Genomic DNA, 22,500 nt, shown 5'->3' with positions numbered 1-22,500 from the left:
TTTGAATCGTTCGATTTCGAGTAAGGGATTCATTTTCATCGTTTTTACTGAAGTGTGTGTGTTTGTCTGTATGATTAAGGATAGAGGAAGTGTGTGTATGATATACGAGAGATGAAAGCTGTGTGTGAATATATATATACATGTATAGAAATATATGTTGAAACTATATATGCCTGTATATCATAGTAACATATATGTCTTCCATAATTAGAAATATACCACATGCATTATTCATGACATATCAATGAATAGGGTATGTATTAATGTAAGAGACAGAGAGTGGGTGAATTGATTTATATTAGACATACACGTGTATATGTATACATATATATTTCATATATTATGTATATAGTTAGACATATATACATACATTACATATATATATAATATATATATGTTATGTTGTAGGTGTGTGTGTGTGTGTGTATATTATATAGATAGATAGATAGATAGATTTGTATAATTGTCAAGACATTATATTGATTTATGATATATAAAAAAAGCATGTGTCATTCGATCTTCAATGTTATATATAACATTATTATTATACACATAAACAAGCAAACAAGATCAAATATGCGGGGATATAACCACGTGCTTTAATGGTTGGCGCAAGCTTTGATTTGTAATTGTATATTTCTTAGTGTTTTCTATAAAATATTATATAATATATTGGTTGAGGTAGGTTAGGTGGGGTGTTTGGTGATTGTAGTGTTTATTGTTTTATATTGATTCTTGCCTACACACAAGTGTGTTTGTTTGTTGAACTTTGAAGTCAGTCATTAACATATATATAGTCAATATTTTAGTCAGTCTGTTAGTCACATTATTATTATATTTAGTAAGGACTTATGTTTAAGACAGTGTGTGTCTGTATGTCTGTAATATTAGTCGAAAGACCGACCGGTAAACAATGTATATTGTTGTAGTATTTCATATTTGGCATAGTATTCATATCGAAACGTATACGATAAGGAAATCAAGTGCGTTAACAACATGTTGAAAGTCAGTCATGCATGGCTTCGTGCCTTACCTTACTAGTTGCATACCTATCTATCTATCTATCTATGCAATGTCATTGATTCTAATCGTCATTGCTGGTTACATTTTACTTCAAAAACTAAAGCAAACAAGAAAAAAAGGAAGCATGTCATGTTTTCATCTCAATATTGATTAGTTTAGGCCCTGAAAAGGGCCGAGGAGGATGATTTTGATGCAAGCAAGCTAGCAACCAAAATCTTAGGCGCGCTCTCCGCGGATACGGCGAGCAAGTTGGATATCCTTGGGCATAATGGTTACACGCTTGGCGTGGATGGCGCACAGGTTGGTGTCCTCGAAGAGGCCGACCAGGTAAGCCTCGGAGGCTTCCTGCAGAGCCATGACAGCAGAGGACTGGAAGCGGAGGTCAGTCTTGAAGTCCTGGGCAATCTCACGGACGAGGCGCTGGAAGGGCAGCTTGCGGATGAGGAGCTCAGTGCTCTTCTGGTAACGACGGATCTCACGAAGGGCAACAGTACCAGGCCTGTAACGATGGGGCTTCTTGACACCTCCGGTAGCAGGGGCAGACTTACGTGCTGCCTTGGTGGCCAGCTGCTTGCGGGGGGCCTTGCCTCCGGTAGACTTGCGGGCAGTCTGCTTGGTACGAGCCATTGCGAATGATTGTTTGTATCTGTACAGATAGGAAACAGTCTGGCCGGCTTTTCAAGAGCTGAATTTATACCAGAGCGGGCTTGGCCGTGCGGAGAAGTGTGTGGCTGGCACAGTGTGCGTTGGCGCCGCCCATTTCCCCGGTGTAAGCAGGACCAGAGACCTGGCCAACTTTACCTGTGATCAAAGGAAATCCTTGATGAGAAATGGGACAATTAATACAGGATGTCATCAACAAGGTGATTGCAAACATATGCGTGTAATGGGTCAGGTGACTTTGGATGGATTGGAAGGTGTAAACAAGTTTATTTGCTTAGAGCGGGCGGTTAAGATGAGCGGCCGCTTGATGCGGCAAGCCTGAGCGCTACGCGAGGGTAGGGAACAGGTACCATTGCTAGGGTTTGCCAGGGCGGATCATCTTCTCGTTTACTCGCAGCAAGACAAGTCGCTACCATGACTGGACGTGGAAAGGGCGGAAAGGGTCTCGGAAAGGGGGGCGCCAAGCGTCATCGCAAGGTGTTGCGTGATAACATCCAGGGTATCACCAAGCCTGCCATCCGTCGTCTTGCCCGTCGTGGAGGTGTCAAGCGTATCTCTGGGCTCATCTACGAAGAAACCCGTGGTGTCCTCAAGGTATTCCTCGAGAACGTGATCCGTGACGCCGTCACATACACCGAGCACGCCAAGAGGAAGACCGTCACCGCCATGGACGTCGTCTACGCTCTCAAGCGCCAGGGACGCACCCTGTACGGTTTCGGAGGTTAAACGTTTTCAACAAGATCGAAAACGTCAACCACCAAACGACAACCATTACCACCAAAAACCTTGGACCTATCTTAGGTCCTAAAATTATTACAGAGATATCATCGTTGACTGACTCACTGTTTGGCTCTTGCTTTTATTTTTTTAAGTGTTTGATTTAGTTAGTTAGCTTTTGGGCTTGTCGGCGTTAGAGGGAGCATGTTTGTGGGCAAAAAAGCATTTACTTACAAAGAAAGAATGACAGAGTTTACCATACATTCATACATGGATAGAATCAATGCAATTATAGGCCTATGGCAACTTGTTTGGGTATCAGAGAGTGAAATAGATCCATGTTGTAAGGGGTGACTATTTTAAAACAAAACACACACACTCTTATGTTGACGGTTATTTATGAGTGGGTGTCTATTATTCAAGTCATATCAATAATTTTTGCCTGACACGACTCGACTCGATATATAGATGTTGGTTGTTTGTATACATTTATTGAGCGTTATATAGTTTTTTGTGTACGAGGGGTGGTGGATTTGTGTTAATGACTAACTAACTACAAGGATAGCTTGACTTACAATATTGAAGAATCAATAGTAGCGTCAATGTTGCACATGAAGTGACCATCATATTGGGGATGCACATGTTTGTTTGCTTTAAATTAATAGTATGTTTGTTAGTTAGTTATACATATATGCATGAACGAAGTCACAAAGCAAGCAACCAACAAATTATGAACAACTCAAGTAATGGGAGTCTTTCAGTCATAAACGTTTATGGAATATAATTGAATCAAAGAATATCAGAGCTATGTCACAAACAAACACATTCAAAACATTCATTCACACTCAATCATATAATCAATCACCATTAACAAGCATATTCAAAGTCAATACACATCTCAAACACAAACCAAAGACAAAGACAAAACAAACAACTACTTGTATCAAGCATGAACACAGCAGAGCAGACCACACCACAGCATAATCATACACAAGGACCAAACAACAAACACAACAAAAATCTAGTCAGTCAGTCTGTCACTTACCTAATAACCAGCTATCAGTCTGTAGGATTGATTACACGAGCGACACAAAGACAGACAGACAAAGAAAGAAAGGCACACACACACCAAAACAACAACAAAACATCCAAGGAACAAGAAACATACACCAACACCAATAACAACAAACAGGGGGGGAGGGGAGGGGGGACCCAACAACCAAAAACACAACAAACAACAACAAACCAAATTAAAAAGACAGAGTCAAATCAAAAAACACATCAAAACGAAACAAATCAAATCCAATCCATTTCATTTCATGTTACTTTACTTTGCTCTTGCCTCGGGGAGACCTACACGGCCGAGCCTTGGACTGTGTCACACAGAAATGGACTCTATGCGTACTGATACACACAAATATAGGCCTTATTCGCTGTATAAACACTGAGACACACAAATATAGGCCTTATTCGCTGTATAAACAACAGCTAACTACCAAACTGGTATTCCGGTCTTTTTGGCAACGCTTTTTTTTTGACAGAAAATATCTCAAAGTATCACGAGTAATCATTGTTTTACAGTCCGTACAATACAAATATGTTGAAACAAACTGTAGGCAAAGGTAGACTAAACACGTGTCAATGAACAAGTCTCAAATACTAGCTTATCATACCAAATAACAATTTCTGCAATCGATATTCACACAAATAATCACATATTAAACATGTTGCATGAAGGAAAGGTCCTGCCTTATAATAGGTTGGATCGTTCATGAGGAAGATGCTCATATTCATTACATTTTAAGAATGTTTGTTTGGAAGTAAATATTGTTGAAAATATTATTGGTGTTGCATTTATGTTTGATTTTATTATTATTAAATGCCTGTTGTACATGTCTTTATCAATTATTACAACCGCAATTTTGTTTATAAGTTAATTTTTTTCATGTATTGTATTTTTGGAATTTTTATTTTAAATAACTATTGAACTCTGCATCAATATGTTGATACTCATTGCTTTCATAACATTCAGATACTGATATGTAATGCTTATCACATTATTTTTGGGGTAAATACAAGGTGCCTTGGTGTCTCACCCACATATTTGGTATAACTAAAGGGATCATGATACAGTAGTGGACTATGAACTCTGTATCCAATATAAAATAGTATATATATCACTGGAATTATCAGTGTTATCTTGTTATGTTATCCAGAAATCATTTATGCAATCTAACACATTCATATATATCTTTAAAATTATGATATTGATGATAGGAAATATTACACAATTATGCATGAAATCAAATAATATATATATATATGATTAGATAAAATGTAATATGATATTGATTATAGGATTTATAGCACATGGGTATGCATACACAAGTAAAGACAGATAGATACACACACACACACACACACACACACACACACACACACACACACACACACACACACACACACACACACACACACACACACACACACACATACATACATACATATGTGTGCGTGCATGTACATAAGTATAGTACATGTTATTATTTATATTTTTACTTTTATTATATATATATATATATATATATATATATATATATATATATATATATATATATATATATATATATATATATATATATATATATATATATATATATATACATATATATATAATTTTTATATTCATATACATATATATATATTGTGTATCTATGCACACATACACATCTTTATGAAAAAATACATTAATTAATTATTGTATATACATGTTTAATTTATTTCCTTTTTTTCTTTCTTTTCTTGTCTTTTCTTTTTTCCCATATTTATTTTGTTTTCTATACATATACATTTATACGTACATACATATACATAAACATATGTCTATACTTATACATAGATACATACATACATGGATGTATATGTGGGTTTGGGTGTGGGTTCATGTGGGTGTCTGTGTGTGGGTGGGTGGGTGGCAATATATATATATGTGTGTATGGGTGTGTGAAATTGTCATACATTTCTATCTTATTGTTTCATGTATATCACTTATATTAATAATTATATATATAACATTACATTTTAGCAATATTATACATTATCATCATGTTAGTTGGGTCACATATTTGCAATTATTATTATTTCTTTATTTTCTCAACAACATTAATCACAATCATTATATTTATTTGTCAGAACTCTTACAATTTTCATTCATATTATAGTTTATCATATAGATTAAGATATTTTATTATTTATGTTATCAATATTCACATTCTAAATTTGTATTTATATATATATATGGATTTTTGATATGTCATCTTTTAATGCACCTGTATCTAAAGGGAATATGTATATATCTTTTTGCATTGTTTTAATCTTTTATTTTTAATTATTTGTATATATCTATATATTTATTTTATTATTTTTACAATATTTTCCATTTTTAATTTTTTTATTACAATTATAATGTTTTTTGCTTCTCATTTGTATTATTTATATTATTAGTACTTATTTATGCTTTTCTTATTATTGTATTTGTATCTATATTATTTTCTCTATTAGTATTGCACATTCTTTTATCTATGTGATGTTTATATTATCATTATTTCTATTAACCATATAATGTTACTGTTCTTCTTTATCATTTGGTATGACGGATTTTTATTTCCTTTTCTTTTCTTTTCTTTTCTTTGCTTTTATATATATCCTTTTTGTCTTTTTTTTCTTTTGCATATGTATTTTTTACATTCTTATGTTCCAGTTACAATAATTTGTGATAGGTAGAAAACAATTATTTATAATATTACTTTGTTTCTCATATTTCTATATTAGTGTTTCCATTATTGTATCTGTTTGTGCACATTTCTTTATTATATTTATTTTATCTAATTGTACAATTTTATATAGATAGCTATTCATATTATTATTATTGATAGCCACTCAATAAATACACTATATATATAAGTAAAACATTATATCGTTAAATTATTTTTATAACATTTCACAGCATTTTGCAGGTTGTTCATATTATATATTTTGTCTTATCATTATATTTTTAGTAACCATTAAGTCATTAACATATCAACATGAGCAAAATTACTGTCAATTATATGAGCTTTAACATCTATTCTATATCATTTTGAACATATTCTCATCCATTTGCAAGCAATATGTGGGTGGGTGGGTGGGTGGCTTGGTGTGTGTGCATGACTATATTTCTCCGAGTTACATGACCTTTTCATACAATATATCCTTTTATTGGTTTATTTGTCAAATATATTTATGTTTATTTGTATATATGTTTATTTTATTTTCCACATGTTGTTTCTCACAATATTTCCTTTGCCCAGCGTGCATATAGTGTCATTTGTATCATTTGTTGCAGATATGGCACAAATATATATATTTGCATAGGCATTGTTAGTGTATGCATGTTGACCATGACTTTGATTGTGTTTTTGCATTTATTCCAATCAGTATATATTTGCTCATTTTAACTGATTTTCATGTTATATTTCTATTCTTCCAGATCATTATCATGAAGCTTGGCCTATGAGGTATGTTTATTTTCTATTTTATTTTCTATTTATCTTCATTAGAACTTTGATTGTATGATTTTCAATATTCTAATTTGTATGTATCTTTTGTTCAGATTTGTTCCATGTAATCATAATATATGTCATGTCATCAATACATTTTACACAGAACACAAGTTATAGGCTATGCCATCAATTTTTTTTTTTTTTTTTTTTATTATTATTATTAACATACATTACCTCATTGTCTCTTCTTCTCTCATTCAAACATTTTTTTTTCTTTTCTTTTCTTTTTCATTTTATTATATCCATAAAATAAATATATCATATATATCTATATCTATATATAAATATAGATAAATATATATATATACATACATTATATCATTATGTATATTATTTTTTTTATTTATATACATATTTATATGTATGTTGACATATATATATTTTGTATTTTTATATATATATAAATATATACATATATATGTATATAAATATGTATGTATGCATATGAATATATATTATTATTTTTTTATTTCTATATACATACATACATACATACATACATACATACATACACACACACACACACACACACACACACACACACACACACACACACACACACACACACACACACACACACACACACACACACACACACACACACACACACACACACACACACATACATATGTGAGTGTGAGTGTGAGTGTGTGGGGGGGGGGGGGGTGTGAGTGAGTGAGTGAGTGAGTGAGTGAGTGAGTGAGTGAGTGAGTGAGTGAGTGAGTGAGTGAGTAAGTAAGTAAGTAAGTAAGTAAGTAAGTAAGTAAGTAAGTAAGTGACTGTGACTGTGACTGTGTGCGTCTGTGTCTGTGTCTGCGTGCACCAACACGCATAGATAATCATACAGAGTGATATATTTGTTTTGGTGCACAAATACATATGTAAATCTATTTAAGTTATAAAGGTTTTGTGATCATTATGATTCTTCATTTTAAGTAAGTGTGGTAAGAGAAGCTGTTACTTCGCTGTATGAATGCACACGACACGTGTGAGGTCATGTTATGTTGACATAGCAAACATTGTCGCTTCTCCTCCCCACCCGTTATCTCTCGCTGCTCATGCCTATTCACTTTTCTCTCCTTTTTATCCATTTGGTTCTCTCCCATTTATCTCATCATGCACGTTGCCTTCCATTTCCTTGTTATTCAAAACTAGTAAGGAGGATATGTTGGGTTAGCTTGAGGTACAGAAAATATGAAAAGTGGATGTCGTGCCAAAACAAACACACCACTCAACCCTCACTCATCACCCACACCACCACCACCACCACCACCACCACCACCACCACCACCACCACCACCACCACCACCACCACCACCACCACCACCACCACCACCACCACCACCACCACCACCACCACCCCCACCCCCAACCCCACCCTAAATCCTTTCCAGTGCTTGCGTTATTCATTTACATTCTCGATGTCGCCGCGGAAATTTTTCGTGTGTAGTGTCTCTGCGATGATTTAAAACCTTTGTAACGGTCATTTTCACTGGACGGACGAGTATCAAAATTTTCGAACGAGGCATTGGACGGACATCTTTGTGAAGGTTAGTACATGTATTTTATGTTATCAATAATATTTGCTCTCCTCTCCTCTCCTCTCCTCTCCTCTCCTCTCCTCTCCTCTCCTCTCCTCTCCTCTCCTCTCCTCTCCTCTCCTCTCCTCTCCTCTCCTCTTCTATATGTATGTTCAGCTATATTTTTATGGTTTTGCTTGTTTATAGACATATACTATGGTATATTTTATACACGGTGTGTGATGATTACGATTGTTTACGTATAGTAGGTGCATTTATTACTCTAAATAGGATTAGGTTAGGTTAGCAGCACACCGAAAGTGTGAGGTCTTGTTATGTTGACATAACAAAATCGGACACCCCCCCCACCCCTTCCCCTCCCCATCATCTCTCGCTGCTCTTGCTACACGGCCTATTCCCCCTTCTCTCTTTTTGTATCGTTTTTTCATCCCTCTATTTATCTCGACATGCTCCTCTTCTTCCTTTGCCTCACATTTCATCTTTCAATTACTCCCAAAATAACTAAAAACTTGCGCCAATTATAAAATCTTATATATTTCTTCAGCAAAATCAATGACGATAAAACAGTCTGTTAATCACCACCACCCTAAATCCTTCCTTCCCACTGTTTGTGTTACCTCTCGCGGAAGCTCTAGTCCTCCATTTGCATTCCAACTGTCGTCGCGTCAACATATCCTGCTGTACAGTGCTTCTGATACAGACTGTTTGCATTATTTTTGTGTGTGTATTGTGAATAACTTGAATTAGGCTCTTTTGTGTGTTTGTTATGACACAGTGACGGCAAAATGAAAATACATCAAGGACTTATATATAACAACGCATTTCACGGACGATTTTGTTGAATTTCGAAGGAAGCACTGGAAGGACTTAATTTTTAAGGTTAGTACATGTTATAAATTACTGTATTATTGTATCATAGTTAATAATATTATTATTATTATTTATTGTTATATTTTATATATGTATTTTTTTTCATATTATATAGATATATATTTGTATAATTTTTAATCGTTATATCTCTTTGTTATTTATTGATTATTACACATAGCTTATTACGTACAAGTGGTTTTTTTTTTTTTTTTTTTTTCATGTACTGGGTGATTGATTGTCATGTTATGCCGCAAAGACGAACGCAATATATTTGTTTCGATACAAAATATACTTGCTATTGTCTTGTGATTAATAAATGATAATAAAAATACATATATTACTCTTTGACAATTTTGCTGTGACGATTAATTTTATATATATGAAAGGAAATATATATTTATATATATATATACACTTGTACATAGGCCTACGCAGTACGATTCAAAGTAACAACATTAATGATATTTATATTTGGTGTTCATGATAAATGTTTACAAATGTTCATCGCATCTTTGAATGAGACAAATCGTTTTTATTTCGTAGTATGTTATTATAATACGGCTTACAAACAACTGTTTTTAATATGCGCATAGGGGTGAGTAAAGGATATTTTTATTGAGATTTTAATATATAGTTATTTATCAATCTATACCTAATATTTGTTATTATATAAAAGGTCATACCCATTGTATACTTAGTCAGTCATTGTATAAACGCTTTTATGGGTTTTTGTAATTCACTTTATCCCCCCACTCTCCCCCTCCAATACCATCGGTCGCGTGCCCTCATCCTATCCCGGAAGGTCAGACTTGTCATTTATTGTTCATCTTTTTTCACGTGAACACGTGGGCAGTGCGGTGGGACACTTGCAAAGCGCTTTCAGTATATAATAACATGTGTTTTGTTTTCATAGTGGTGCACGTTTTGTATACATTTGTTAACAATCTTACCTAGTCAGTTGAACGGACATGTTTGTTTGCACGGAACTGCCGCGATATTAATGGATAGAACGACACAAATCTTGTTTTTGTATTGTGATTTTATTTTTCATTCCAAACAATATTTCAGGGGTGGGTGACTTTGCTACTGCTGCGCATACATAAGAACAAATGAAATAACAAAACATAACCAAGTTTGATTATTCGTTACAATTTGTTTATTATTTTCATTCTATCTTCTGTCTTTGTTAATGATCAATCATGTTGCAGTTTTTGGATGGATGCTCGTCACTTTTGCTTGTTTTTACAGAGTAAGACGTCGAGTCAGTGTTATTTATTTACAATATAGTCATAATTGCGTGTCTATATAATATTGTATTTCATATATGTCATATTTCTGGTATGCATTTCTAGGATATTGTCATATTTAGATTATGCATAACGCTCATGTCTTTTCTTCATATATATATTTATGTACACAAGATACACGTACATGCTTTATACATGCACATGCATATGCATATGCACCTGCACACATACATACCTAGGTACATACATACATATATAACATAAGTAAATAATTTTTCATTTTAGTAACATATATGTGTATATATAGCTGCATGCATACATCATGATATATAGAGATTCGAAAGTGATGTAATATAAATATATACAGTCTCCTATTTTTATTCTACATTTTGATTTGAATGATGAACGCATTTTCATTACCGTTTTGATTCATTATATTAATTGGGGAAAACAAATCATACGCAACATTCAATCTAACATTATTCCTACACTTCAGGTCACACCCGGTCACGTCGAACGAACTCGTACGCCCTAGCCTAGCCACCGTTCGCTTTACCGGACATTCCTAAACACGAGGTCAGCCATGGTCAAGACAAACGAACGCGTACATATTTCCCATGATGATCAAGGTTAGTGATAAAAATAAATATTTATATTAATTAGGAATTAATTTCTGACGCAAACATTTATATTGATTTATTTATTTTATATGTACACGTACATGTACAATATATATTTATATACATACATACATACATACATACGTATGTGTTATATATACTATATATGTGTATTATATATGTATATATATACTATATTTGTGTTTTATATATGCATGTATATATATATATATACTATATGTGTGTATTATATATATATATATATATATATATATATATATATATATATATATTATACATATATAACACACATATATAGTATATATATATATACATGCATATAGTATGTATGTATGTAATGTATGTAATATATATATAGATATAGATAGATATATAGATATAATATATATATATATATATATATATATATATATATATATATATATATATATATATATATATATATATATATATATATATATATATATATATATATATATATATATATAATATATATATATATATATATATATATATATATATATATATATATATATATATATATATATATATATATATATATATATATATATATATATATATATATATATATATATATATATATATATATATATATATATATATATATATATAGATATATATATATAGATATATATATATAGATATATATATATATATATATATATATATATATATATATATATATATATATATATATATATATATATATATATATATATATATATATATATATATATATATATATATATAATCTATATATATATATATATATATCTATATATATATTATATATATATATATATATATATATATATATATATATATATATATATATATATATATATATATATATATATATATATATATATATATATATATATATATATATATATACGTACATACATATTACACGAGATTTTTTTTATATATAGTCATTATTATTTAGTAGTATTTCTATACTAACGCAAACGCACGCGCACTCACACACATATTGCATATGTTTGTTTATACATACATACATACATACATACATATATAAAATAAAGTTTCGAAGTGCAAGGGAGTTGTATATGAAATGGGTTTCCTGTATTGTATTGTTTGGTTGCAATTTTGCTCAGTTTCAATGTATGAGTGATAGCGTTCACTACATTATTGTATCGACAGTGGGTATTTTATTGTGAGTTCCATTATTGCTAGTCTAGATAACATAACAGGAATATTTATTGGTTTGGTTTGCTTGGTTGCTGGTTGGTTTGGTCAGATATTTCTCTTATTTAGTCTTTGTGGCTCCAAAAGGAGCCGATGTAGTTGAAAAGAGGTAATACGGAAAGTATTTACTTCTTCTCGGTCTTCTTGGGGAGGAGCACAGCCTGGATGTTGGGCAGGACACCACCCTGGGCGATGGTAACGCCAGAGAGGAGCTTGTTGAGCTCTTCGTCGTTACGGATGGCCAGCTGCAAGTGACGGGGGATGATACGGGTCTTCTTGTTGTCACGGGCGGCATTACCTGCCAACTCGAGGACTTCAGCAGCCAAGTACTCCATAACGGCAGCGAGGTACACAGGGGCACCAGCACCTACACGTTCAGCATAGTTGCCCTTACGCAGAAGGCGGTGAATCCTACCGACGGGGAACTGAAGGCCGGCCCTGCTTGAGCGGGACTTTGACTTGCCCTTTACCTTACCGCCCTTACCACGACCAGACATGTTGATAGTTTGCTATGACTTTGCTCAAAAGAATCAAAAATCATAGTTGCGGCGGCCAAAGCTTGGTATTTATAGGTGGCTCCAGGTGAAACGGTCTCATTGGGACATGTGGCAATGCGGGATGGCCGGGGATTGAGCCAATAGCGTGGCCCACGCTTTCCTTGGCCAGCCGAGGCTGGCGCTGGTGGTGCACTATAAAAGGAAAAATCATAGTTTGGAGTTTATAGCAATACCTCTTGCGAGTGTTGTCAATCATGCCACCCAAGACTTCCGGAAAGGCTGCCAAGAAGGCCGGTAAGGCCCAAAAGTCTATCACCAAGGGTGATAAGAAGAAGAAGCGCAGGAGGAAGGAGAGCTACAGCATCTACATCTACAAGGTGTTGAAGCAGGTCCACCCTGACACCGGTATCTCCTCCAAGGCCATGTCCATCATGAATTCTTTCGTGAATGACATTTTTGAGCGCATTGCCGCTGAGGCTTCCCGCCTTGCCCACTACAACAAGCGTTCCACCATCACCAGCCGGGAGATTCAGACCGCCGTCAGGCTTCTGCTCCCCGGTGAACTGGCCAAGCACGCTGTCAGCGAGGGCACCAAGGCCGTCACCAAGTACACTTCCTCTAAGTAAATTGCTTGGTTGCTCGGTTTCTCCGGTCTCCTACAACAACATCGGCTCCTTTAGGAGCCACAGAACATGCAAAAGTAGATAGAAATGACATTAACCAATTTGCCTTGTGCATTCTTTCAAAGTACAGTAATATCAACATATATATCAATGTAATAGTCGTTTGAATCGTTAGATTTCGAGTAAGGGATTCATTTTAATCGTTTTTACTGAAGTGTGTGTGTTTGTCTGTATGATTAAGGATAGAGGAAGTGTGTGTATGATATACGAGAGATGAAAGCTGTGTGTGAATATATATATACATGTATAGAAATATATGTTGAAACTATATATGCCTGTATATCATAGTAACATATATGTCTTCCATAATTAGAAATATACCACATGCATTATTCATGACATATCAATGAATAGGGTATGTATTAATGTAAGAGACAGAGAGTGGGTGAATAGATTTATATTAGACATACACGTGTATATGTATACATATATATTTCATATATTATGTATATAGTTAGACATATATACATACATTATATATATATATAATATATATATGTTGTAGGTGTGTGTGTGTATTATATAGATAGATAGATAGATAGATTTGTATAATTGTCAAGACATTATATTGATTTTTCATATATATAAACAGCATGTGTCATTCGATCTTCAATGTTATATAACATTATTATTATACACATAAACAAGCAAACAAGATCAAATATGCGGGGATATAACCACGTGCTTTAATGGTTGGCGCAAGCTTTGATTTGTAATTGTATATTTCTTAGTGTTTTCTATAAAATATTATATAATATATTGGTTGAGGTAGGTTAGGTGGGGTGTTTGGTGATTGTAGTGTTTATTGTTTTATATTGATTCTTGCCTACACACAAGTGTGTTTGTTTGTTGAACTTTGAAGTCAGTCATTAACATATATATAGTCAATATTTTAGTCAGTCTGTTAGTCACATTATTATTATATTTAGTAAGGACTTATGTTTAAGACAGTGTGTGTCTGTATGTCTGTAATATTAGTCGAAAGACCGACCGGTAAACAATGTATATTGTTGTAGTATTTCATATTTGGCATAGTATTCATATCGAAACGTATACGATAAGGAAATCAAGTGCGTTAACAACATGTTGAAAGTCAGTCATGCATGGCTTCGTGCCTTACCTTACTAGTTGCATACCTATCTATCTATCTATCTATGCAATGTCATTGATTCTAATCGTCATTGCTGGTTACATTTTACTTCAAAAACTAAAGCAAACAAGAAAAAAAGGAAGCATGTCATGTTTTCATCTCAATATTGATTAGTTTAGGCCCTGAAAAGGGCCGAGGAGGATGATTTTGATGTATGCAAGCAAGCTAGCAACCAAAATCTTAGGCGCGCTCTCCGCGGATACGGCGAGCAAGTTGGATATCCTTGGGCATAATGGTTACACGCTTGGCGTGGATGGCGCACAGGTTGGTGTCCTCGAAGAGGCCGACCAGGTAAGCCTCGGAGGCTTCCTGCAGAGCCATGACAGCAGAGGACTGGAAGCGGAGGTCAGTCTTGAAGTCCTGGGCAATCTCACGGACGAGGCGCTGGAAGGGCAGCTTGCGGATGAGGAGCTCAGTGCTCTTCTGGTAACGACGGATCTCACGAAGGGCAACAGTACCAGGCCTGTAACGATGGGGCTTCTTGACACCTCCGGTAGCAGGGGCAGACTTACGTGCTGCCTTGGTGGCCAGCTGCTTGCGGGGGGCCTTGCCTCCGGTAGACTTGCGGGCAGTCTGCTTGGTACGAGCCATTGCGAATGATTGTTTGTATCTGTACAGATAGGAAACAGTCTGGCCGGCTTTTCAAGAGCTGAATTTATACCAGAGCGGGCTTGGCCGTGCGGAGAAGTGTGTGGCTGGCACAGTGTGCGTTGGCGCCGCCCATTTCCCCGGTGTAAGCAGGACCAGAGACCTGGCCAACTTTACCTGTGATCAAAGGAAATCCTTGATGAGAAATGGGACAATTAATACATGATGTCATCAACAAGGTGATTGCAAACATATGCGTGTAATGGGTCAGGTGACTTTGGATGGATTGGAAGGTGTAAACAAGTTTATTTGCTTAGAGCGGGCGGTTAAGATGAGCGGCCGCTTGATGCGGCAAGCCTGAGCGCTACGCGAGGGTAGGGAACAGGTACCATTGCTAGGGTTGGCCAGGGCGGATCATCAAGGGCATACCTGGATCTTGAGGTCCAAGGTTTTTCGTGTTTGTCATCGTGGATGATTTAAAGAGATTTGACACCCCCACGACGGACAAGACGATTGGCTCTTGGTGTAACTGCTTTGGGTGCAGTTACGCAATACCTGCTTTGGGCTAGTGCCTTTAATTACAGCCTTGATGTGCGAGTAATTAAAAGCACGACGCACAGTGGCAGCTGACGGTTTCGCTGCGAAGTGTTCGGCCGAACACATAAGGGCTCACGCCCGTTCGGCAGGGTTCCGACCCCGACCGGCCTTCCCATATAGAGACTGTTAGCTACCCTGTGTGCTTCACCGTTTTTTGAAACCAATTCCACCCTTTCATCGTCCAGTTAAATTAGCTCTGCTAGCCTCCCCTCTACCCATCATCCATCACCCTCGCTATGGCGTAACCCTATGGGTCACGTTATCAAATTAGCGTATTCTGGGGAGCCTATCTCTTGCGAGGAGGCTCTCCAGAATATCTTCATTATCACTGAGGTGGCAGTCACACACCTCTTTAAGGTCCATAATGGCTTCAAAGTGACAGTTGCCAAACCCGAACACCTGACCCCATTTCTTTCGGCCGACGGCCAAAGAAAGTTAAAAGACCACGGCTTCTCACCTGTTCCCTCCCCCGAGATGAAGGCTAAATGTACGATCGTGGCCAAAAAGATCGACAAGACGATCCCCCCACGATCGTGCGAGTCCATCTGCCAGGAGGTTTCCGTCAAGAACGGTGTCACTGTTCTCGACGTCTATAAGCCACCCGAGTCGCGAATCGTCAAGATTCGCGTCTCATCCCCCGAGGAAGCCCAGAAACTTCTCTCTCGTGGACTCATGATGTTTAATACATCGGTCCCCACCTACAACCTGGAACCCGAATGCTTTATTCACATCGACCAATGCCTAAACTGCTACCGCTTCCACCACAAAAAACACCAGTGCACACACCCCCAGAGATGCTCTCGGTGCGCCGGCGACGGTCATTTCTTCGCCAGGTGCACTGAAAGCATCAAATGCTGCAACTGCGAGGGATCGCATGTCGCAGTTAGTGGATCCTGCCCTAAACGGAAGGAAATACTCAAGGCAAAACGAGCTGAGCTCCGCCAAGACACAAACACTGTACCTTCCTACGCAACAACAGCTGCCACACGACCTGCTCAGACCAGTACACCCAGACGACCCACGACTTCCCCTCGGACAATTCTGCCCACACAACCCCCAACAAGCACTCTCACACCGAACACAAACCCAAAAATCCAAGCCATCTTACACGTAAGCCTCATTGCTGCCAAGTACAACGCAAAAAGATTCGCAAACATTGTCCCTATCATGCTACAGAGAAACGGCTTCCCCAGCATTATTGTCCCTGAGGAAATCTTTGAAGACGAAAACCTTTACATCCCTGAGTACACCACAACAAACACAGAAACCACAGGAAATGAGGTGACAGACACTCACCCAGAGCCTCATTCTTCCTCACAACATCGACACCTCGTTTTGCAACCTCAGCCACAACGAAGACAAAAAGAAACTGCACAAGCACGCCAAACTACAAAAACCACTGATCACAAACGCAAACAAACCACACCACCATCCATGCACACAAAAAAAGACAAGAAGGATCCTCCTGCCCCTGAAGCTCGTCGTCGCAGATTGGATGACACCATTCTCGACGACGATAGTAGCGACTCCGACATCGATGTCGAGAGCGTTCTCGAGGCCGGGCTTGGGCTCTCGGCTGGAGCCATGCTCCCTGCCAGGGGACCCCTGGGACAGCGCGGAAGCATCGGGAATTGGTCCGCCGATTCCCAGGACTTCCGCGTCGGTTCACAGGACTCCCTGCCTGACCTCGAGGAGCCGCCGATCGCGCGTCGATCGCGGAGCCGCTACAGGGCTCAGGTAACACCACGCAAGGTACACCCAGCGGACCATATACCCGTCATAATTAAGATTTCCACCTCACCAATACTAAACAAAGAAAGACGATCTTTCCGGTACCAACAAGCAGATTGGGAGTCGTTCAAATCAAAATTAAGTGAAATTAACTTTCAGTTCAATCTTGATGGGCTTAATACCCAAACAATAGATGGGCATTGGAATTTCATCTTCGCCCACATCGTTTCCACCATGCTGAGTACCATCCCCCGGTCTCAGTATAAGACACGCATCTCATTTCAGCCATCTGAAAGGACAAAACGTCTCCTGACTTGTTTTCGAAATCGTTTCACGCAAAATTTAAACAGGTTAAATCAAGTTCGATGGGACTTATCTATCCTCAGAAGACACGTCATCGATAGTCTTGATACCGACCGAAAAAATTATTGGCATAAATTGGTTAAAAATGTAGAGTCAAACAGAGTTCGCAATCCACGGGAATTTTGGCAAAAAATTCGTCAACTTAAAGGTAGTAACTTCCCCCCCTTCTCCCACCTCATTCACAATAACGTAAATGTTTCAAATCCCGTGGATGTAATTAAAATTTTTGAAGAACACTGGGCTAAAGTCTTCTACCCTCACCCTCCTCATCCCCTGTTCACTCAACGAATTCAGGACATAGACACCTGGAGTCATGAGAACAGGGTAGAGACCAACCCAGAGCCAATTATCCGTATGGATAGGCTGGACGACACCTGCGAACTCACAGCTCCCATTTCGTGTGAGGAAGTAAAACAATTAATCATGAGGTCTCCTCGCAAGGCTCCAGGCTCCTCACAGATCGGACGCGACGCTCTTATTCATTTCCCTGAAAATCTTTTACAAGCTTTGACTCACCTCTACAACGCCTCTCTCGCTTCCGGCTATTTTCCCTCTTGCTTTAAAACTGCTCTTGTGGCCCTCATTCCTAAGCCACAAAAAGACCTGACTGACCCTAAGAGTTACCGCCCTATTAGCCTACTCGAGACTTTAGGCAAGACCTTCGAAAGAATCATAAACACTCGGCTAAGGTGGTATCTCGAAGACCATAACCTTCTCTCACACAAACAATTTGGCTTTCGCTCGCATCACTCGACGCAAGACGCACTCAACATCATCACAAACTACGTACACAACAACAAAGACCGACGACTAAAGACTGTTCTTGTCACCAAAGATGTTGAGCGAGCCTTCGACACGGTCTGGCATGCTGGCCTGAAGTACAAGCTGTGCACAAAATTTAACTTCCCCCCTTTGATTAAGAAATTGCTCTGCAATTTCCTTGACGATCGTAAGTTAAAATTAAAATTCCTCCACCACGTCTCTGGGACGATTTGCATGCACGCAGGTGTACCTCAGGGCAGCACCCTCAGCCCAACACTCTATACATTATACACAAACGACTTACCAGAGCCCACACACACAGACTCACTCACTATCCTCTATGCTGACGACTGTACGCACCTAGCTCGACACGATGCGCTTTCAGGTGTCGTCCGGCGCATCAATGACGAACTTGACACCGTCTCGAGATGGGAGCATAGATGGCGTATCAAGACTAACCCGACCAAAACAAAAGTTCTTTTCCTAAATCCACGAAAACGACCTCCCTATGACAACATATATCTCAACAGCTTCGACAGACTACAAGCACCGCTCCAAATCACCCACTCTTGTACCATCCTTGGTTTAACCTTTGACACCGACTTTCGGTTTCATTTGTATGCAACTTCAAAGGCCGCCTTGGCCCGCAAAACCTTACATTCGCTTTATCGATTCCGACGTGCGGCCCCACGTACGAAGCTGCATCTATACAAAACACTTATCAAACCTCTTCTTACATACACACCACTTGCACTCACACAAACAGCATACACCAACAAGCGCAAACTCCAAGTTGTCCAGAATAAAGCACTCAGATGGATCTATGTAGTAAATTGGGATCAATTTATTACAACATCTGAACTCCACGAGGAAGCTTCTCTGCCTCCTCTTAACATCGAGTGGCGTAGGTTGGTTTATAAACAGATCGACAGACTCCGTGCTTGGCACTCCGCCTGGCTGGATAGACTCCACACCATCTTTCGTTCCGGCTGGAGATCTGGTGCAGGCCGTGATCTCTTTTCCCTGGCATGGGACGAAGAAGTGGATGCAGTGTTCTAAGTTTGGCCGCATCCTTTGAAGCCACCTCTTACTCCTTCTTTTCCCCTTTCCCCTTCCTCTATCCTCTAGTTTTTTGTTCAGTTTTGTTGTTTGTTTTGTGTTCCCTGTTTTGTTTTCTCGTTCTTTTTTAAAGTAGTTTTAGTGGTAATGATTGGTACCTTCATTTTAACTTCAAAATAAAGTAAATCTCCCCCAGGTACTGCCCTCATCCCCGGTTTTAAATCATTTCACCTCGTCCTCTGACGCTTCGTGACCGCCACCCCGACTCATTCCATCTCATTATCCTTGCCATAGCGTCGACCCTCATCCTCATCCTACCCCCAACATCCTGCTGGTTCCGGTTTCCGATACGTGGCGTTTGCTGCTAGTACTCGTGCCAGGACCACAAATCCTTTAGCGTAAGGATTTGTGCGAGCCGAGGAAAGAAGCGCCACGGCCAGCAGAGTTAATCCAATCGTGGTGGGGCCGCCAAGGCCGCGCCCTCTCGTAAGTCCTGCGGCCGAAGGAGAGAAATCTCCTCTCGACCCGGGCGAGGAGGGCCTGCCCTTGCCTCGCGGCCTCACCCGAGCTTCACCCCGCTTCAGCAGTGATGGTTAGCCGAGGGACAGCCCAGGAGCCACGGCCGAAGAGGCCGTGCCCAGAGCATACCCAAGATGGCGCCAAAAACCTGCTAACTTCTCTCCCCCTCCCCCTCAGTTAGCCGAGAGGCTCCGTGGACGCAATAGCGGGGCTCCACTCCCCGTGGGAAAATTGTGGCGAGGCGAGCCGCGCTCAAGGTCGTGGGGTACTCCCCGCGCGCAAGGTCGTGGGGTACTCCCCGCGCCCAAGGCCGTGGGGTATTCCCCGCGCCACGAGTCGCGACCTTGCCTCGCCGCACGATCCCGCGGGGTGCGGCCGCGCGGTGAACACGCGAGTCTGCCGATGGCGCTGAGCCCCTCGATCCTTTTCCTCTTTCAACAAACCCACTACAACTATTACCTAGATCTTTACCCCGCATGCTGGGTCAAGCCCCGGCTCCTTTTTCTTCTACTAAAATTCATTTTCCTCCTCCTTATCCTTCTCCTATCCCCACTCTTCCTTCCCCCCTCTTCTTTAAAACTTTATGCTTTATCTTCACTCTCTCACTCACTCCCTCACTCAGCTCCCCCTTCAACGGGGCGGCCCCCTTTGGGGGGGCTGGTCGCTACTGACCTGACCTCCCCCAAGTTATCCCCATTTCTTGTGTCGCTATAAACAAAGCTTTTCTTTTAGCAATAAAGAGAACAGCCACACCGGGTATCCTTTTTTAAACCCCCTTTACTTCAAAGAACACTATAAACAAGAGCTCTTAGAACATCTCTTTTCCTCCCAAATTTTATTAATCAAAAAAATCCATAAATAGACCTTCTTTCCCAAAAAACTATTCCTTGCACCATTATGTGCATCTTTCTTCACTACTGGGTCACGGTTATTTCAGTTTACTTTTTCCCTCCCCATTGATTTTACGCCTTCAAAACTTTATTTTCTCAACCTCAACCACCATTCCTCAAATAGGCAATTTTTAACTACCGTCACACTCCCCCTGGTCATCCTTAGAACACTACCTCTCCACAACTGATCTCATTACCCTAATTCTGGTGCCCACACATTTTTACATGCGCACACAATGATCTCCATTTTGACCCTCTCTGTTTTTCCCCTATTTGAAATCCATTTGTCACTTCTAACCACTTCGCCCCGTGGGGACAGTGGTTTCCCATCCTCCTTTCTCCTGCTTCATATGTTCCACTTCCCAATCCCCCAAGATAGTGCTTTCGATAGAGCTCACTGACTTAGTTTTCTTCACTCGTTACTATACCTCACCCCCCCACCCCCCCATTTTCCATTTCAGATAAACTGCAATATTTCCCAATAGTCTTAAAAAGCTCCCTAAAAGTTAAAATTTCCCCAAACCTCTAGACCAGTTTTCCCAAAATTTTCGGGTTGCGACCAAAAGACAGTCTTAGCCTGGGCTAGTGACCATAAATGTGTGAAGCAATAATATATCCAACCATTTTCATGGTATTTTACTTCGATGTATATTAGTTTGTTATTCTATACAGAATGAATTTCAATAAAAATGTTAATAAAAAAATTTTAAACCCTTTACAAAATTCCAGCTATGGAAAAAAAAAAATTTTTAAGAACCTCGGCGCCCCTCAAAAAAAACCCTGGTAACCCCCCCTGTCCATTTTTCCCCTTATCTCCTTTAAAGAGTGTCTGCTCACCTTCGGCGCACAATTCGGAACGAAATAATAGCTGGAAAAAAATTTTCCCCAATAAATCACATCTTTATCAGCTATCTGGCGAGGGATCCACAAAATATCAGGCTTTGTGGGGCCCAGCGGAAGCGCACGCCCCGCCGCCCACGACTCGAACCGCCCCCAGCACAGGAGCGAGACTAGGCTAAAGGGGGGGTGTCCGTGGCTTTCGGAGATCGTCGTAGTACGAATAACTGGACGCAGACCCCCCATTTTGGGGGACATGTACAGCAGCGACCGAGGGGGTGCTCCTCGGAT

General features: G+C 38.7%; 5 protein-coding genes and 1 long non-coding RNA gene across 6 annotated transcripts in view; 3 read left to right on the top strand and 3 right to left on the bottom strand.

Annotated features, from left to right (window-relative positions):
• The window catches only part of LOC138860634 (uncharacterized), a 14,312-nt gene extending 2,934 nt beyond the window's left edge, over positions 1–11,378 (top strand). Inside the window, exons 2-3 of the long non-coding RNA XR_011398367.1 lie at positions 6,932–6,959; positions 11,159–11,378. This is a non-coding gene — a long non-coding RNA (uncharacterized lncRNA). The remainder of the gene's footprint in view (positions 1–6,931; positions 6,960–11,158) is intronic.
• On the bottom strand, positions 1,183–1,794 carry LOC113811871 (histone H3). Its single transcript, XM_070118550.1, has one exon. The coding sequence runs from the start codon at positions 1,648–1,650 to the stop codon at positions 1,240–1,242; it is 411 nt and encodes a 136-aa protein (XP_069974651.1). The 5' UTR covers positions 1,651–1,794; the 3' UTR covers positions 1,183–1,239.
• Positions 1,971–2,496, top strand: LOC113815454 (histone H4). Its single transcript, XM_027367520.2, has one exon. It carries the CDS (start codon positions 2,101–2,103, stop codon positions 2,410–2,412), a length of 312 nt encoding a protein of 103 aa, XP_027223321.1. The 5' UTR covers positions 1,971–2,100; the 3' UTR covers positions 2,413–2,496.
• A 908-nt stretch (positions 11,379–12,286) lies between the features above and the next one.
• LOC138860621 (histone H2A) lies at positions 12,287–13,033 on the bottom strand. Its single transcript, XM_070118560.1, has one exon. The coding sequence runs from the start codon at positions 13,028–13,030 to the stop codon at positions 12,659–12,661; it is 372 nt and encodes a 123-aa protein (XP_069974661.1). The 5' UTR covers positions 13,031–13,033; the 3' UTR covers positions 12,287–12,658.
• Positions 13,034–13,259: 226 nt separating this feature from the next.
• On the top strand, positions 13,260–13,730 carry LOC113815409 (histone H2B). The gene has a single exon (XM_027367489.2). The coding sequence runs from the start codon at positions 13,285–13,287 to the stop codon at positions 13,654–13,656; it is 372 nt and encodes a 123-aa protein (XP_027223290.1). The 5' UTR covers positions 13,260–13,284; the 3' UTR covers positions 13,657–13,730.
• A 1,254-nt stretch (positions 13,731–14,984) lies between these two features.
• Positions 14,985–15,733, bottom strand: LOC113814321 (histone H3). The gene has a single exon (XM_070118479.1). The coding sequence runs from the start codon at positions 15,452–15,454 to the stop codon at positions 15,044–15,046; it is 411 nt and encodes a 136-aa protein (XP_069974580.1). The 5' UTR covers positions 15,455–15,733; the 3' UTR covers positions 14,985–15,043.
• Between the last annotated feature and the right edge of the window lie 6,767 nt (positions 15,734–22,500).

Source organism: Penaeus vannamei, chromosome 42 (genome assembly GCF_042767895.1).
Source record: "Penaeus vannamei isolate JL-2024 chromosome 42, ASM4276789v1, whole genome shotgun sequence".
NCBI lineage: Eukaryota > Metazoa > Arthropoda > Malacostraca > Decapoda > Penaeidae > Penaeus > Penaeus vannamei.
This window is presented reverse-complemented; position numbering and strand designations above follow the sequence as displayed.

What these genes read in the sequence shown, in the direction of transcription:
- LOC113811871 (XM_070118550.1), bottom strand. Translation starts at nt 1,650, where the DNA reads ATGGCTCGTACCAAGCAGACTGCCCGCAAGTCTACCGGAGGCAAGGCC.
- LOC113815454 (XM_027367520.2), top strand. Translation starts at nt 2,101, where the DNA reads ATGACTGGACGTGGAAAGGGCGGAAAGGGTCTCGGAAAGGGGGGCGCC.
- LOC138860621 (XM_070118560.1), bottom strand. Translation starts at nt 13,030, where the DNA reads ATGTCTGGTCGTGGTAAGGGCGGTAAGGTAAAGGGCAAGTCAAAGTCC.
- LOC113815409 (XM_027367489.2), top strand. Translation starts at nt 13,285, where the DNA reads ATGCCACCCAAGACTTCCGGAAAGGCTGCCAAGAAGGCCGGTAAGGCC.
- LOC113814321 (XM_070118479.1), bottom strand. Translation starts at nt 15,454, where the DNA reads ATGGCTCGTACCAAGCAGACTGCCCGCAAGTCTACCGGAGGCAAGGCC.